At 34.9% G+C, this 16,419-nt stretch overlaps 1 protein-coding gene across 4 annotated transcripts in view; it reads right to left on the reverse strand.

The window, feature by feature from the left end:
• Window positions 1-922: 922 nt before the first annotated feature.
• Window positions 923-16,419, reverse strand: part of CEPT1 (choline/ethanolamine phosphotransferase 1) — a 37,751-nt gene continuing 22,254 nt past the window's right edge. For 2 of the 4 annotated variants that reach the window (XM_025982402.2, XM_025982412.2), the window contains exons 5-9: window positions 10,455-10,539; window positions 3,677-3,808; window positions 2,846-3,004; window positions 2,255-2,380; window positions 923-1,704 (exon numbers count right to left, since the gene is read on the reverse strand). In XM_025982402.2, the coding sequence (XP_025838187.1) occupies window positions 1,585-1,704; window positions 2,255-2,380; window positions 2,846-3,004; window positions 3,677-3,808; window positions 10,455-10,539 (622 nt within the window). In that variant the 3' untranslated portion in view covers window positions 923-1,584. The remainder of the gene's footprint in view (window positions 1,705-2,254; window positions 2,381-2,845; window positions 3,005-3,676; window positions 3,809-10,454; window positions 10,540-16,419) is intronic. The other 2 variants (XM_025982421.2, XM_072754347.1) reach the window with 1 other exon arrangement.

The following is a 16,419-nucleotide window of genomic DNA, read 5'->3' on the forward strand; positions in this document are numbered from 1 at the left end:
TAATTTCCATTTGGAAAAGTAACAACTGTGTGTCATTGGTATGCCACTTAGCCTCTCCCAGACCTCAATTCCCACTGTAGGTAACTAACATCTGCTGTGTCTATTGCAATAATCAAGCAAGGCAACAGGTTAACTGTACCAAATAAGTAGAATCATTCTTTTTTCCTGCTTTGTCCTAAACTGGACCTGCTCTGGCATTTTCCTCTATGTACTTCTCTACCCCAGATGCTGGAGAAGTTGCTAACAAGCAAAAATAAAAAGAGATTTCTCTTTATTGCTACAGTCGAGCAAAGAAATTGAAGGGTTCACTGTCACTGCTACTCAAGACTACATGGGGTTAATGGAAGCATTAATAGTGCAAGAAACCAGAGTTCTATCAGCTGAGGCAGCGCAGCCACTGTTCACCCAGGATTATGGAAACAGGGTATAAATAAAAATCAGTAAGAAGATAGTTTATTTTCTTTAGTTTCTTTTCTGCGGACCCCCTCCCTTCAAGCAACTGTACTATCTACATACAAAGGAAACAGATCTGGATTATATCTACTAAAGATATCTGGTCCTCATTTCAAACTGTAGTATATTATGGAGCCAGAATAGAAGTACAGTTTTTTACTAACTGCCTCAGAGAGGCCTAAACCTCCCTTCTTGAAAATCTAGGGGAAGACATAATCTCAAAGGTAACAAGTACAGCAAAAAAACCTATTGAGAGGGAAAATGAATATAGTTCTGTTTCATTTGATTTTTTATTTTATTTTTTAGTTCTATGTTTAAGTTAAGTAGCTTATACAAAATAGATCGCAGGACACATGACAAAGTGGCTGACTGAATTTCCTTATTAAAGAACAGAAATAAATTTTGCTTAAATTTTAAAAAATGACATTAAAACTCAGTTATCTTTCCACTGAATAAAACAGAAAAAGGCTGGCTTTCAGATCATATATTTATTTAAAAAAATAAAATGGATCAACAAAGTTATCACATTACTCTGCATGCTAACAGGATTTCCCAAACCCATGAGAATTACCATTTCTTGAGCAATAAAAAAATGACTTTCTCAACAATGTAAAGACAGGAAACCTTTCAATCCAAATTCAAGGTCTTTATCGCTAATTCCATCTCACAAGCTAGTGGGATATATCTGTGCCACAAGCTGAGCTCCTTAGTTAAAGAAAGCTTGAGAAGACACTAAACAAGGATGTCACTAAAAGATGATTTGTTAAAATTATAAAGCAACCATTTTTTGGCCTGCAAATATTCTACATTAGAAATCTCCACCACTAGGGATTGGTTCCCCAGGACAATTTTATTCTGAATCCAGGATAATTACAAACACATGGCAATTTTTCCTGCATGCTTCCTTTGGCCAAATCCTGCATGACAATATGGACAATTACAGGATGGAACTTGAAATTCTCATTCTCACACAGGATAGGTAAGGAGTGCTACCAAGAACAAAGAAAAGTTATACAACATTGATTATTATAAATTATAGTTGTTCTTATACACCCCATTCTCCTTAATATGTTCAGATTCTTTCCTGCAGAAAACATGAGTTTCCTATATAACGACACCAAGTTAACTTCATTAATGATGATTAGAATGAGCCGTAGAGACCTTGATTCTGAAGACATGTATGTGTAGGTGAGACGCAATCTGATTGCAAACACTGACACAGTAGCGGATCAAATCAAAGAAAGAGAACACCTGGAAAGAAGAGAGACTATTAGATTCTCAGGACCTGCTTAGGCCATACCTAAGCTTCCTGAAAGCAAAGAGGACGGGCTCCTCTGACTTTCTTCCCTTCTTTTCAGATTTGTTTTCAATTCCATATGATTTAACAACTCAATTTCCTCACGGATTTTTCCTTTATGCGAAGGATTAACAAACTCTTTCCGGAGAGACAGTAAATACTTGAGGTTCTGTGGACCATGCCATCTTCATTTCAACTGCTCAACTTTGCCATTGTAGCTTGAAAGCAGCCACAGACAATACATGAATGGCCATGGCTGTGTTCCGATAAAACTTCACTCCTGCTCTACACAGTCAGAAATCTGGAATTTTTGAGCCCCGATGAAGGCAACACGAATAAGAATAATGCAAAAAATGGCTCAAAGATGAAACCACACGAACTCTTGCCAAGTCCTGTAATTGTGGTTTTTTGGTATGCCAAATCGTTACCATTATATGATCTTTCAGCACTGGCCCACAGAAACAAGAAAACAAATCATAAAATAGGAGACAGTATGATACTTACCAGAGCAATCCAAAGTACAATATATTCATCAATAAAGCTGTTAAAATACTGGTCCAGAAACAAAAGTGCTGGACCTATGAATGCTGTGTCGAGCAGATGCATTTCACTTTTAGTCATGTGTGCCACCTGCAAATAAAAGAGAAATGGATGTGCAGGCGCTTTCACACTAGAGTAACTGTGAGGTGTACACTAAATCAATTTTGTGTTCAAATCACAAATTTCAAGAATTATTTAGCAACGCTGGATAAAAAGTTGAATTTCCAAAACTAAAAAACTGACAAGGTGTATGAGAGTTATACACCAAACAGCCCATGTAGCAGAGCCCCTCAAAGATGCTTTTAATAAAGAGCCTTAATTTGAATGTACAGACTGAGACTGGAAAAGGCAGATAAACTAAAGCACTAAATTAAACTGCAGCAGAAAGAAGAGTTATGGAGATCCACGGAGCTTCTGGTAACCTCAGGTTATAGCTTCACTTGTTGATGGAGGAGAGTGAACTCTAGAACTGGTCAGGAAGCTGTAGAATGAAAACTGGTGCCATAAAATCAAAATGAGATGAATGTAAAAACAAATAAAAACTCTGGGGCTTACCACAAGCTTATTAGTGATTTTAGCAGATACAAAACCGAATGTCAGTATATAAAGACAGGGATGCTTTTCAAAAAGCTGAACTGCTGATTTCTTATAGATCATTGCAGCTAGGGTAATCACCGATCCAATATGGAGAAAAGGAGAGAGGACACTTGTTCCCTGTGCAGAGTAAAGAGAGGGGAGAGATTAATGGCACTCAATATTATCAGATACTATGTGGATCTGCTGTAAGACAGATCAGCTCAAACTTTTAAGAACCTCATGGTACCTGCCAGCCAGCAGTTCCTATAACTGAATACCAGAACAGCTAAAGAAGAAAAGAGCAGCACGGGCTGGTTAGGCAAATTGACGATTTTACTTACATGGCCAGGTTTATTTTACAAAGCAGATCATACTTCTATTTACTTTTACATTTATCTTTATTTATGTATTTGAAAGATAGCATGAGTGGGGAAGGAGGAGAGGGAGAGGATCCCAAGCAGACTCTAAGCTGAGTACGGAACCCGATGCAGGGCTCAACTGCGGACCTCCAGTTCATGACCTGAGCCAAAACTAAGAGCCAGATGCTCAACTGACTGAGCCACCCAGGGGTCCCAATCATACTTTAAAAAATATGTATGTGTAATAAATGTGCTTGTGCCTGTGTGAAAAAAATGCATGTAAGCATATAAACATATGCATATATAGGTAAAACTGAGAAGTTTTGGATATTATTTTTTGTTTAAACAGAAACTCTAAATTAACAAGTATTTTATACAATTCCAATGAAAGAGCAACTACAAAACCAAATCTTGGTATAAATAATCGCTGGAAATCTTAAGATGTACTCACTGCTATTGTTGATCCATTTTTTCCAACACCACCTGTGAAGATTACACGGAAGTAATTTGTACAGGAAAATATGGTCCCTGCTACAGTACAAAGTGCAGGAAAAATTTTCATTTGAATATTCAGCACTGGAATCTTTAATGGGTAGAGAGAGAGAACAATTAAAATATATACAAATTAAAATAAGAAAATGTAACAGACATTTGATTCATACCCCGTATATCCTCCATTCCCTCCAGTTTGGCAAATCCTTAATGAACATTTCCCTCTTTCCATTATAAATAATGTAACCAAGAAAAAAAGGGTATGTAGAAATTAATCTCACTTCTGACTCCAACCTTTAAAAAAATTACTGATCCAACTTTATTAATTTGTGCCATAAGCTAAGTAGAGTTCACCTAATATATTCCAGAAGTCTGGGAACAGTGGAACAGGCTGTCTTCTGGACTTTGTATAAATGAAGTGTACTTTGCCTTTTTCTTAATACATTTTTGGAAATCTACCTTTAAGTCTGTAGTTTGTAATTAATTGTTATGATAGAGAAAGCATGGAGCATTAAAGACTATACATATTTGCAAGTAGATTTTAAAAATCTGCAGATTAGGGAATGGAAGATGAAAGCTGTACTCAAAAGAGCTCCAAACTCCAAACTGTTAGGATACAAGCAGCTTGAAAATGCAGAGGGCAGCCACGAAGACATTCATATACAGGGCAAAAGAGACATCAAGCACACTGAAGCAGGTACAATTGTGTATCCAAAATTTTAACATGTTAAGTTTCCTCTTCAAAAGAAGCAAATAATATATTTTTATATTGTACCAAAATATGGATTGATTTACCTAAAGTGAGGAGGGTTCAGTGCACTGGGATCATGCATTCAATCTTGCAAGCATGATTTCCACCATTTCAAATGAAATATACTTTTTAGAAAATCATTTAAGATTTTCTTCCTCTTTGCATCTCTCATTCAGCTTTCAAGAAAGCTCACATTTTGTCCAATATGGGTTGAAAATAAAGCAACATAAAGTGATATATTCTATTAATAGAAACAAATGAGTATAGGTACAAAATTCCAGAAGTGCATAGGGTTTAATAGGCATTGAGTTGTTAAAATGAAAACGTTTTAATTAGGGCTGTTTATACTTTTTAGGGCCACTATTTCAAAACCAAATAGGAAATGTCACATTTCCTATTTTTTTTGTACATATAAAACCCAAGTAAAATAGGCACAGACATAAATCTTAACGTTTACATACTCTATTTCTTCAAAACTTTGAAGAACTCAGTTTTACACAACTCTATGACCTCTTGCAAAACTCAGCTCTAAAATAAATTGTAATCTGTTCAAATTTCAAGTTGTACTATGGCAGTCCTTAGTTTTCTAAAATGAAGTAGGTCAACTTAAAAATTAAGCCCAGAACTTTACAGAGCATCCTAAATGGTCTTCTTCCTTCCCTAATTTATTTCTAAACCCAACAGCCCAAATCAAAACTTGTTTACCATCAAGAAGAAAATCAACACCATCGATACTTTGAGCTCCAAAAGATTTTTCTGCTCTAGTTAAAAAAACTAGGGATAGTACAATCTTAATCTAATGCACCTGGCTTAATTTAATATCCTGGCTAGTTTCCTTTTCCCTCCAGAGACAAAAGACCTGTATGGCAAACAGGAAAAAATACTATACTCCCTCAGATTTCAAAAGAAACAAAGCATTAATCCATTACAGGGGCATGCCTGTATCAGGGCCAGGGTTTCGAATGAGTGCCAACTCTGGCACAGCAGTAATCTGTGCCACAACTGAACTGAATAATACCACAACTATAATTAAAATTTGGTGAAAATGCTTCAGGTAAATGGAAACTGTTGCCTGTTGAAAGAATAAACAGAAACATTAAAAAAGCCAGGCAAATTAGTAAATGGCTTGGACCACAAAGTAAGGAAGGTGTCATAAACATTCTTAGGATCCTTTCCACTTCATATAGCAGTATAGCTATATACACCAAACCCTAAGCTCTTGATTGTAGGATTTTGTTTGTATTGATTTTTATACTCTCTCTAAAGCCACGAATATATTTTAAGTTCTCAATATATACTTGTTGAATGAAGATTAAGATCTCCCTTTCTCTTACTCTTTCTGTAGAATTACTGTCACAGGAGAATATGAAGACACATCTTCCCTCGTATTAAGAAGGAAAAAGGATGTTAGCTACAAGAAAATCTGAGGCAAAGTGAAGGGAAAGCTAGAATGAGAGGAATCCGAAGCCTCACTAGGCAATCCCTGAAAAATCAGTACCAAGTAAACCACCTACAAAAAGCACTAAAATTGTTGCCATTTTTACTCCCACCCAGGATCAAGGAGGGTGGGCACATTCTACCTTTCTTAATCTTTCCCTTTCTGTCCTCCTCCTCTTGGAACTCATCCAAAGCAACCAAGGAGTATCCACTCTACAGAAATAGCAAGAAGGCTGTATTGAAAACACCTTTATCAGAGCTCTGGGTCTTTCAGACTAGGAAAAGAAAGAACTCCCTTGGGTCATGGTGTCTGCTCTACAGCCAGGGGAAAAATCCTCCGGATTCATGCTATCACATTATGCATCTAAATAATATCAGTCCAACATAATTCATTTTAAATAAGGTTAGAGAATGAAAAGCTATATTAAATTCTCAGACTTACCAGATTACAATGGACACGTTTTGGTTCAATAGTTTGGATAATTATAGAATATCAATTATTAATTCGTTAAGATAAGTATTCTTAGGGGAATAAAATGTTCTTAAAGGCTTTACAAATTTTAGCAGAAATATAATGTATCAATTTGAGATACATTGTCTTCAAATACTTTTAGTGTAAGTGATTTCCACCAAAACTTATTGTAACAATAATTAGAGTCTACCAAAGTTTAAGGAAAATCACCAGGTCTGATTTAAGTATTAGGCACTTCTTCAGTCTTTAAGAATGAGACACAAGTAAGTTACACTACATAGTAAGTTTTTAGTTCTACCTAAGAAATCCTGAAACTTCACCTATAGTCTTTCATGACTTGTCTTAACTGGATTCCAAAAGTGTCTTATGGTTGAGTACACATTTAATCAACTACTACATTTAAAAGAGTCAAACATCAGTGAAAGTAAACATGAAGGGATTATATATGGGTCCCTTTCAGAATGATATTCTTCTTTAAAAAAAAAAAAAGTGATATGATAAAAGATAGTTTCGAGACATGCCAAAAGATTATACATTCTTTTGGGGAAACAATACAGAAAGTCAACAATATGGATTGTTGTTTTGTTTCTTGCAATGTATAAACCCATGCACTGACTTTTGTGCATGGAAAAAAAAAACCCCACAAAAAAACAAACAACTAAAACCAATAGAACTAATTACAAACTTTGGTAAAAACTTACCTCTGAAGTTAAAAAAAAAAAAAAAAAAAAAAAGCAGGAAATAGGTGAGCACCAGATATAAATCACTTATCTTTTTGCAAAATACCTGATCTTCTGGATCAGCTTTATGAAGACATTTGTACTGATTTTGTTAACTTAAATTTGCTTCTTTACTATCAGTAAAAGCCTTTTAACAAGGATTTGGAAAACAATTTCCATTTTATGCCCTCAACTTCAAAAGAGATGGGAATTTCACAGCTGTGTCTTAAACAGATATCTTTTCTCCATTTTGACACAAAAGTAAGTTAAAGTGTTCCATGTAATCTTTCCTAATGCAATTTGAAACAGCACAAAAAAAGAAATATAGTGGTTCTGAGGCCAATTATGGGAATCTGTACTGAGCCTCCAAATACTCCTGGAGAAGTTAGGCCCTTCCCTTTCAGTTTAATGATGGTAACAGTAGGGCCAGTAACACTAAGACAAAGGCCCAAGAATCTGTTTCCCTTTGCAACCTAGCCTATTACTGGAACTGGTTGCTGGGCTGGGGATTTTATTTCAGTCTTGGATCTGAGAGTTCCTAATGTTACTTTTAAAACATATAGTAAAAAAGGATGATTATATTATCTTAATTATCAATAAAGACAAGACTAAACAGCTGATCCTTTTTTTTTTTTTTAATTTTTATTTTATTTATGGTAGTCACACACAGAGAGAGAGAGAGGCAGAGACATAGGCAGAGGGAGAAGCAGGCTCCATGCACCGGGAGCCCGACGTGGGATTCGATCCCGGGTCTCCAGGATCGTGCCCTGGGCCAAAGGCAGGCGCTAAACCGCTGCGCCACCCAGGGATCCCCAGCTGATCCTTTTAAAAGAAAAAAAAAATCACTTCTGTTAAGTACATATATATAAATCCTAATAAAAAAGGTAACAAATGTACCTGAGGCAAATTCACTGCCAAGAACCACCTAAAAAAGTAAGGATATTTAGGGGCTCATTCAGTTAAGTGTCTAATTCTTGAATTTGGCTCAGGTCACGATCTCAGGGTCATGAGATTGAGCCCGGAGGTGGGCTCTGTGCTGGATGTAGAGCCTGATTGGGATTCTCTCCAATCCCCTCATGTGCACTCTCTCTCTTCCCACCCATTCTATATATATATAAAAAAAAAGGAAAAAAAAGAAATTAAAAAGAAAAATCCTCCTTCCCTCTGCCTCTTCCCCCCTCACTCATGCATTCTCTCTTAAAACTTCATAGCCTATAACTTCATTTGCAATCATGCTTTATGTATTTCCATACTGATAAGGATAATCAGGTATATACCTGATACTGACCTTGATTTCCAATGATCAAGTCAGAAATCACAGTTTTTTTGGTTACTGTTTTGGTTACTTTATAGGTAATTTATATATGTTTAAGATACTTAAAACATTTTGGAAGAAGGGAGATTTTGGTATAAAACTCAAAGCCTATAAACATAATAATCAATTTGGTCAAGAGACACAAATATATTTAAGTCAACCTACAACTGACTCATGAACAACATGAGGATTACGAGTGCCCCCCCTCCCTATGCAGCTGAAAATCTGCATGAACTTTTGATTCCCTCCAAAACTGAACTACTAGTAGCATACTGTTGACCAGAAGCCTTACTGGTAACATAGTCAATTAACACATATTTTGGATATGTATCAAATACTATATTCTTACAGTAAAGAATGCTAAAAAAATGATATTGAGAAAATCATGAGGAAGATAAAATACATTTACTGTACTATATCTATAAAAATTTTTTTTGCATATAAGTGGACCCTTGCAGCTTAAACTTGTGTTGTTCAGGGGTCAAGTGTATATATAAAAATAACTACAACCTACTGAAAAGTAAAAGTAATAAAATTCTCTGTATCTACATATCTCTCTATATATCTATATCCATATATCTATTCCATAGAGCTCAGATTTCACTAGAATATATTTTATTTTATTTTATTTTATTTTTTTTATATATATTTTTTTTAATTTTATTTATTTATGATAGTCATACAGAGAGAAAGAGAGAGAGGCAGAGACACAGGCAGAGGGAGAAGCAGGCTCCATGCGCCGGGAGCCTGATGTGGGATTCGATCCCGGGTCTCCAGGATCGCACCCTGGGCCAAAGGCAGGCGCCAAACCGCTGCGCCACCCAGGGATCCCCTAGAATATATTTTAGATTTCACTAAAGATCCTATTGGCTTTTGAGACTAATGTGTAGGAAAGATGTGAATTTGAATGATATTATATACGTGACTGGATAGTTTCAGAATTTTCCTGGTTAACTATGGATTATTTTTATTCCTTTATCTCCTCCTTCCTCACACCCCTATTCTCTTGACAAGGCATTAAACCATCTCTAGTGATGAATACTCAGAAAAGTATGTCAATTATACCTCCTCAAGTATCTAATTTACTATCATAATGGAAAAGATCTTGTTAGGTCAATTTCCCTTATATTTTAAAATTAACCTGATTTTTAAGAATTGTTTGTTTAGGAGTAGTATCTATTTTGGTAAGATCACATCAAATGAATTGTAAATTCTGAAGGGGTGGTGGTAGTGATCAGCAGTTAACTGGACCAGAGATTACAAACTACCTTGACTCAAATTTGGAAAGAGAAATTCCAACTGTAAGAGCAGCTTTCACTGATACTGCATTTGATACACACTGTTCTAAATGCCTTGCATGTATTACTCATTTAACAAAAAAGAATAATCCTATGAAATAAAAACTGACTCAGCCAAAGAGAGTTGAACACCACATAATAGGCAGTGGAGCCTAGATGGAACTCAGGCAGTCTGGTTCCTAAGTCTTGGTCTGGATATTATACATATTATGATCTCTCTTTCAGAATTTTGTGGGGAAAAAAAATTTTGTGTTTATAGGTCAGGTTGAAAATCAAGGTCCTGGCTTGTTAAAACAATTCTATGGCACTGACTTAAATAAGCATTTGTTCTGTTTGGGGGCTAGTTTATCTACTACCCCAAATTTGTTATTCAGCTTTAAGCATATGATAGAAAAACTAGTAGACTCATATACCTCAGAAAGAGAAAAAAGTCTCATCTTGTCATTGGTTAACTTGCTATACTATCCGTTGTTTCCTCAGATGTAAAATGGAATGACAAATAATAATTCAAACAGCCTTTAAAAACAATAGCCCTGGAATGGACCTAATGTACCACCTAACTCCAAGTACTAAAATTCACCATGCCCCAAAGAGAAGTTTGTGTCCTACCACTGCTGTGGTTTTTCATTTTCAGAAACAATAAAATAATTTTACACATCACCCTTTAACTGAATTATCCTGTTTTAGAAAACACAAGCAAAAGACAACATGCATTACATGGGATACACAATGTGAACAAAGTTACCATAGATTGCCAAAAAGGTGGTCCTCCAATCACTGCCAGCAAATGCATGATTATTATGAAGATTTGCACTTCAGTCACATCAATTCTGATTAGGTACAAAAAGCCAAAAAAGCAGAATTACTCAAAACAATTTCAAGTTAATTACTTGCAAGCTTAGCAGCATTCCTCTATCATGCACAATAGAAAAAATCTCAAATATTGAGGAGAGGGGGAAAAGGAGGTGTCAAAAATTTGTTATGAGCAAAATCAAATAAAATCCAGAGGCTTTTAATTTAATTTGATGAATTTCACAGAGCAATAAAAACCCCTCCTTTCCACAAGGAAATTTCTGACTTATTGAGTTGGGCTGAAACTATAGCTTAACCTTTCCCACCAAAAAAAACAAAAACAAAAAACCAACAAAAAAACACACATACACACACAAAAAAAAAACAAAAAACAAAAACAAAAACCAAGAAAACTACAAAAACCAAGAAAAAGAAAAAAGGGGCTGAGGTAGGATATGTGTATATTAAATTTTGAGCGTCAAGCAGAGAGGACTGCATTGTACTGCTTATATAATATGAAATCTTGAAATAAGTGTTCTGTATTACCAAGTGGAGGAAATGGTGAGTTTTTACTGAAGTAACATAAATCACTGAGATCTTACAAAACTTACTGCCCTTTAGTTATATTAATTTAATGTCTTCCACGGTAGGGGTGTGGAAAAAAGTTTCAATTCCCAATCAAATTCTTATGCTTATTAGGTCAACTACCCTAAGATTTCTAGAAAGAAGAACTGAAAGCAGCCAAGAATTAGTTTTGAGGTTGCTGAAAATGATCTTATAGTCAAGAAAAGACAAACCTGGTATAAAAACAGGGCAGTAGAAATTAGAAGTCTGAAAGTCTGGAAAAAAAGAATATGGACAAAAAGATTGAGGAGCAAAGCACAAACTGGTATTCCTTTCCTTCTACAGACTAGCACTTTGTATATATAATCTTGAGATTATTATTCTCAGATTATTGGATCCAAAATTAAAATTCTCAGAATTTATCCTATAGATATGCTCACACAAAATGTTTGTACAAGGTTATTTATTACAGCATTATTTATAATAGGAAAAATTTTAAAGTAGCCCTCAGTGAGGGAGCAGTTACAGAATTCCTGGTACTTCCATACAACAGAATATTTGGTAGCTTTTAAAAAAAGTGGGCAGCTCCCTATATAGTGATATAGAAAATAAATATTCTATATTTTGCCAATTAATTACATAACATATTTCTGGAAGGATATATTACAAAGTAAGAACTGTGGTTACCTATTGGACAGGACAGTGTGGGAATGGACAGCTGGGAGATGAGGATGGGAAGGAGACCATACACTGCATACCTTTTTTAAAATGTTAGTTTTAAACAAAGTGAATAATTACTAAGAAGGTAATTTTTAAAAATATTAGTCTATGGAAAATAGATTATCAAAGCAGTAAGGGGATTCAATTCCCAGAGCAGAATGGAGCCCCCATTTCCAAAACTGACACTTAAAACATAATGTGAGATAGGTATGTAAGCCTCACACCCATAATAAATAAGTTGAAACCAGTATCTCACAACTAAAAAACTGAGCTTTGTTTGCTCGAGTGTTTACTGAACAGAAGCTTAAGTTGCAAACATATAGTGATGTAATTATCTTTAAATACACATTTATTGGGGGTAAAAAATGGACTGAATTAGGCTAAAAAGAATCTGTAGAGCTGACCTGATGAGTGGTGTTGCCAATAAGGGGAATTACACTCAGTAGCAGATTCAGGAGACTAAGCAGGTGTCAGAGATGATCGACTCTGTCTTGGGTGGAGGAGGGCAGACATCTTACAACATTTTGCTGGATATATGAAGTAGCCTTCTGGGAGGGGAAGGGCCAGAAGTATAGAATTACAAAATAAAAATGGAGGGAACCTCATGCAATTAATCTTTGTACCTTGGATGAATGTAAAAGAGAATAGGAAACATGAAAGATCTTTACAAAGTCCCAAACTAGGATTCCTAGGTAGTTTTATGGATTAGCTTGTTTGGAAATTTTGGAAGACAGAAGACAGAATTTTCTAAACCATTCAGATACTGTCACTGTATTTAGACCAACAATGCCTTAATGTTAGAGAGAGTCCAAAATAACTTACTTACCAGCTGTAGGTAGTTAAGAATATATTTTCCTGTTTGCTTATCTGATTTACAGGAATACTCAGTACTCCTGGATGAGCCTCTCCTGCTCTGAATCATGAGAACTGCCAATCACCACTCCTGGAGGTGTGGCTCTAATCTTGACTGTCAATGAAAAAGGGTGCAGTAAGAGGCCATCCCCAGAGACAGGAACTAAGCAAGCCAAGAGGACAGGTGGCAGAAGCGATTAACAATGAACAAAAGAGTCAATGATTCTATTTAGAAAAGAGCTGGTTATGTGGCAGTCCACTTTCCCACCTTTCCACTAAGAAATCTCTTAGCATAAGCTGAATTTACTGTAACATATATTAGGAGGGAGCTCATTTCACTCCTTTTGCCTGGGGAAGAAAGAAAATTATCCAGAAGGAAGAATGTTATATAAAGGCAGGAATCTGGCATTTCTATAGTCAATTCCTCATTATTATTTTCAAAATAACATGGGTGATAAAATTCCCAAATGTTGGGATGACTACTTAAAAACTAAAAAACGAAAAATCCTCCATAACCACACCAAAAAAGACATATGGGAAAATAAATCTCTTTTCCACGGCATTAGATTACCATAGCATAAAAGTTTCAGAGGGGGAAAATTAGATGAAAATACACTTAATTTTCTGTAACCATGAAGGTATTTGAATTTCCTGAATGATATTGCTTTAAATAATTTATTTCTACTTTATTTTAGTTTAGGTTATCAAAGTGCAAAAGGTATGTTCCTAGTTGCTGTGTACAATCCACTTAAATTACTATAGCAAGCCATCAATAAACAATGTTCTGATGGCTGTCCCAGAAGAAAAATGGAAAAGAAGCAAACCAGTTGTAAAGACTAAGGTCCCTCTTCTGATGGGGAGACTCTAATGTGGCAAAGCAACTTTGAATATTCAATAATAAATCTCCTAACAACATCTCAATGGTCTATTGACTAAGAGGTAAAGAGATCTCAAATTAATATGAGTAATTTTAACTACTAAACAGAGAACAGAAACTCTGTAGCTGGAATGAGAAACTCATGGGGCCTTCATCACAACAGAAAGGCAGCCTAGATCAGTTATTGCATCAGAATTACAGGTTTAAAATGTGGCCCGGGTGTAACAACCCCAAACTACCTAAGTTAACTAATTACGAAGAAAATTTCCATTTTGAGTTTCATTTTTATTTTTTCCAGTGTTCAGCAAGATACCTAACAAATGCATTTGGTTTGAATTCCAACAGACTACCTGAGGGATGTGAAGGGATTTAACTGACATTCTGTGAAAGCTGGTAAGCATGTTAATCTTTTCCCAGAATGTTTTATGTCTTTCCACTCTAATATCAGAAATAAAACAAGTTAATCTATTTTTCTTCCTATGTGTGACATACACATTCAAAGATATATTTGCAGCTATATATATAACATTTTTTTTTGTTGTTAAACTACATAGTTTAAAATGTAATTGTGTTATAATTTGGGTTGGCTATTAGCTTGGTTAACACAGAATATGCACTAGGGCTAAATTCACAATGTCCAAAAAACCCAGATTTGTACAACTTGACTTGTGAGCTATTTATTATTTAAAAATAATTTTGTTTGAAAAGACATCCACTTAGTGTGTCTGGAATCCTATTCAAGTATTAGAGTGCTATTAACTACCGATTTGCAATTATCTGTAAATGGATCGGAAGTTCTTGGAACTTATAACCACAACTTTTATTATACTATAAATACCAATGGGTGGGGTGAAATCTTGGTAGATTTCAATGAAGACTGGCCTAGAAATTGACCATAATGCCTTCCAATATTTTACTTTTTACCTCTGACAAGCAAACTGGGCATGGCAAGCTAAATGTTAAACAACATTAACCAGACTGGCGAATGATAACTATGATATTTTATGATCAAGTGGTACATACAAAGTCTAAGCATTTACTTTTGAGATAAGCTGAATTATTTAAAACCGTGTTATCTACCACATGAATGACTATATGGATCTTTCAATTATCTGGAAGACTAAAAACCAAACAATAATCTATCCAGTGATTTTTTTGAATAGGAAGACAAAAAAAGCCAAAGGCTAGAACATTTAGTGAGTCCTCTAAGAGGAACTAAAGTTTAGGTCTCATATTTAAGAGGATAGCAGGCCCTTATACCCTTGGAAACAGAAGGATTAGGAGAGTCCTCTCATCTCATTTAGTAACAATCTTGATGGAGTAAAATGAAGGGATCACGGACCTATTCTTCCTCTCAAGCTAGCATAATCAATTCTGGAAGAAATCTGGAAACTGCTTGGAATTACTAACACAGGTCTTAAAATTAATATGATAATAGTGGTAACAAACACTTAACTATATGCCAGGCACTATAGTTAGTTAGCACTTTACATTTTGACTATTAATCTTTGCAACTATTCTAGGAGGTAGGAACTATTGCCACCATTTTATAGATGAAGAAATTCAGTTAGGTTAATTGACTTTTCCACGGTTACAGAAATACATGGCAGAGCCTCGAAAGAAATTGGAAGCGTTGTACCTACACAGTGCTAAAAATCTTTAGTTTAGTGATCAACTGGGGTAAAAACTCCTAAGTTTTTAACTTGTTATCACTAAGGAGCCCACACAGGATGATGCTTCTTGTATTCTAACACACCTTTCCTTAAAATGGTAGAAAACAACAGGCAATAGCATAGGAATTTCAGATGCTAATAAGTTAAATTAACTGGAAACAAAATATAATGAACAACTATTTCTTAAGCTTATTTTTTTCCCCCTGAACTTTATAAAAAAAAAGGAAAAGACCCACAAAGAAACATATGACAGTCTCATTTCAGTGATAAAATTGGTTAAAAGCAACAAATATTAGAAGCAAAAGAAAATCTCTGCAAGTTAGCAACTGATAAAATAATGTATTTCCAAAAGATTTTTCAGGATGTTAAATTTAAAATGCATTAGTTTCTAGAAACATTTTAATAGAAAAGTCTTCATAAGTACAGGTACTTTGTTATCATAGACAAGGTGAAAGTAAGTAAGTATATCCTGACTATTTTCACTAAGAACACTGAGAGAAAAGACCTTCGGTGAGTGTAATAACAACATAAAAAGCCATTAAAAATTATAAATCTAGACAACTGCAGTGAGCATCAAGTTTCAGGTCTTTGAGGAAAGTACCAGAAGACAGGTTATGGGTAGGGTGGTGCTAAAAAGATGCTACATTCTGAACTATGCACATTATTCTACCATAGGAAGGACTCCCACAAATAATTATGCAAACACATTATAAATTCAAATGAAAATGGCTCTCATTTTGCTTCTATATCATGCCTATAGTATTTCAATATTTTCCAAATTCTAAGCTTATTCTGAAAAAAAAAAAAGAAAAAACATGTAGACTATTAATCACTATTAATCTGTCCCCAAAGATGTCACTTCTGCCACTGAATAAATGGATTTACAATGCTGCAAGATATCTTTCAGAAAGAACTTTGCTATCAGACTTATTATTTCTATCACATTACTGAAACATTTTATTTTTTTTTATTTTTTTTTTTTACTGAAACATTTTAAAGCATGGAGATTCAATATAGAAAACCTAATGCAGCCTTGTATTGCCAGAATGATCTGTTATGTGTCCATATGAACAGTTCCCCAACACTCCATAAACTGCAAAAAAAAAAAAAAAAAGGAATTTAAACTATTTTTCTTGTGAATATATCTTTCATACTAAAGTGTGAAGGATTCTGGACTATACTACTGGGAAACCATTTTCTAACAAATCTTTTTGAACTTTTAAAAGTCATTA

The sequence above is a fragment of the Vulpes vulpes genome, chromosome 3, assembly GCF_048418805.1.
Source record: "Vulpes vulpes isolate BD-2025 chromosome 3, VulVul3, whole genome shotgun sequence".
In the NCBI taxonomy this organism is placed as follows: Eukaryota; Metazoa; Chordata; class Mammalia; order Carnivora; family Canidae; genus Vulpes; species Vulpes vulpes.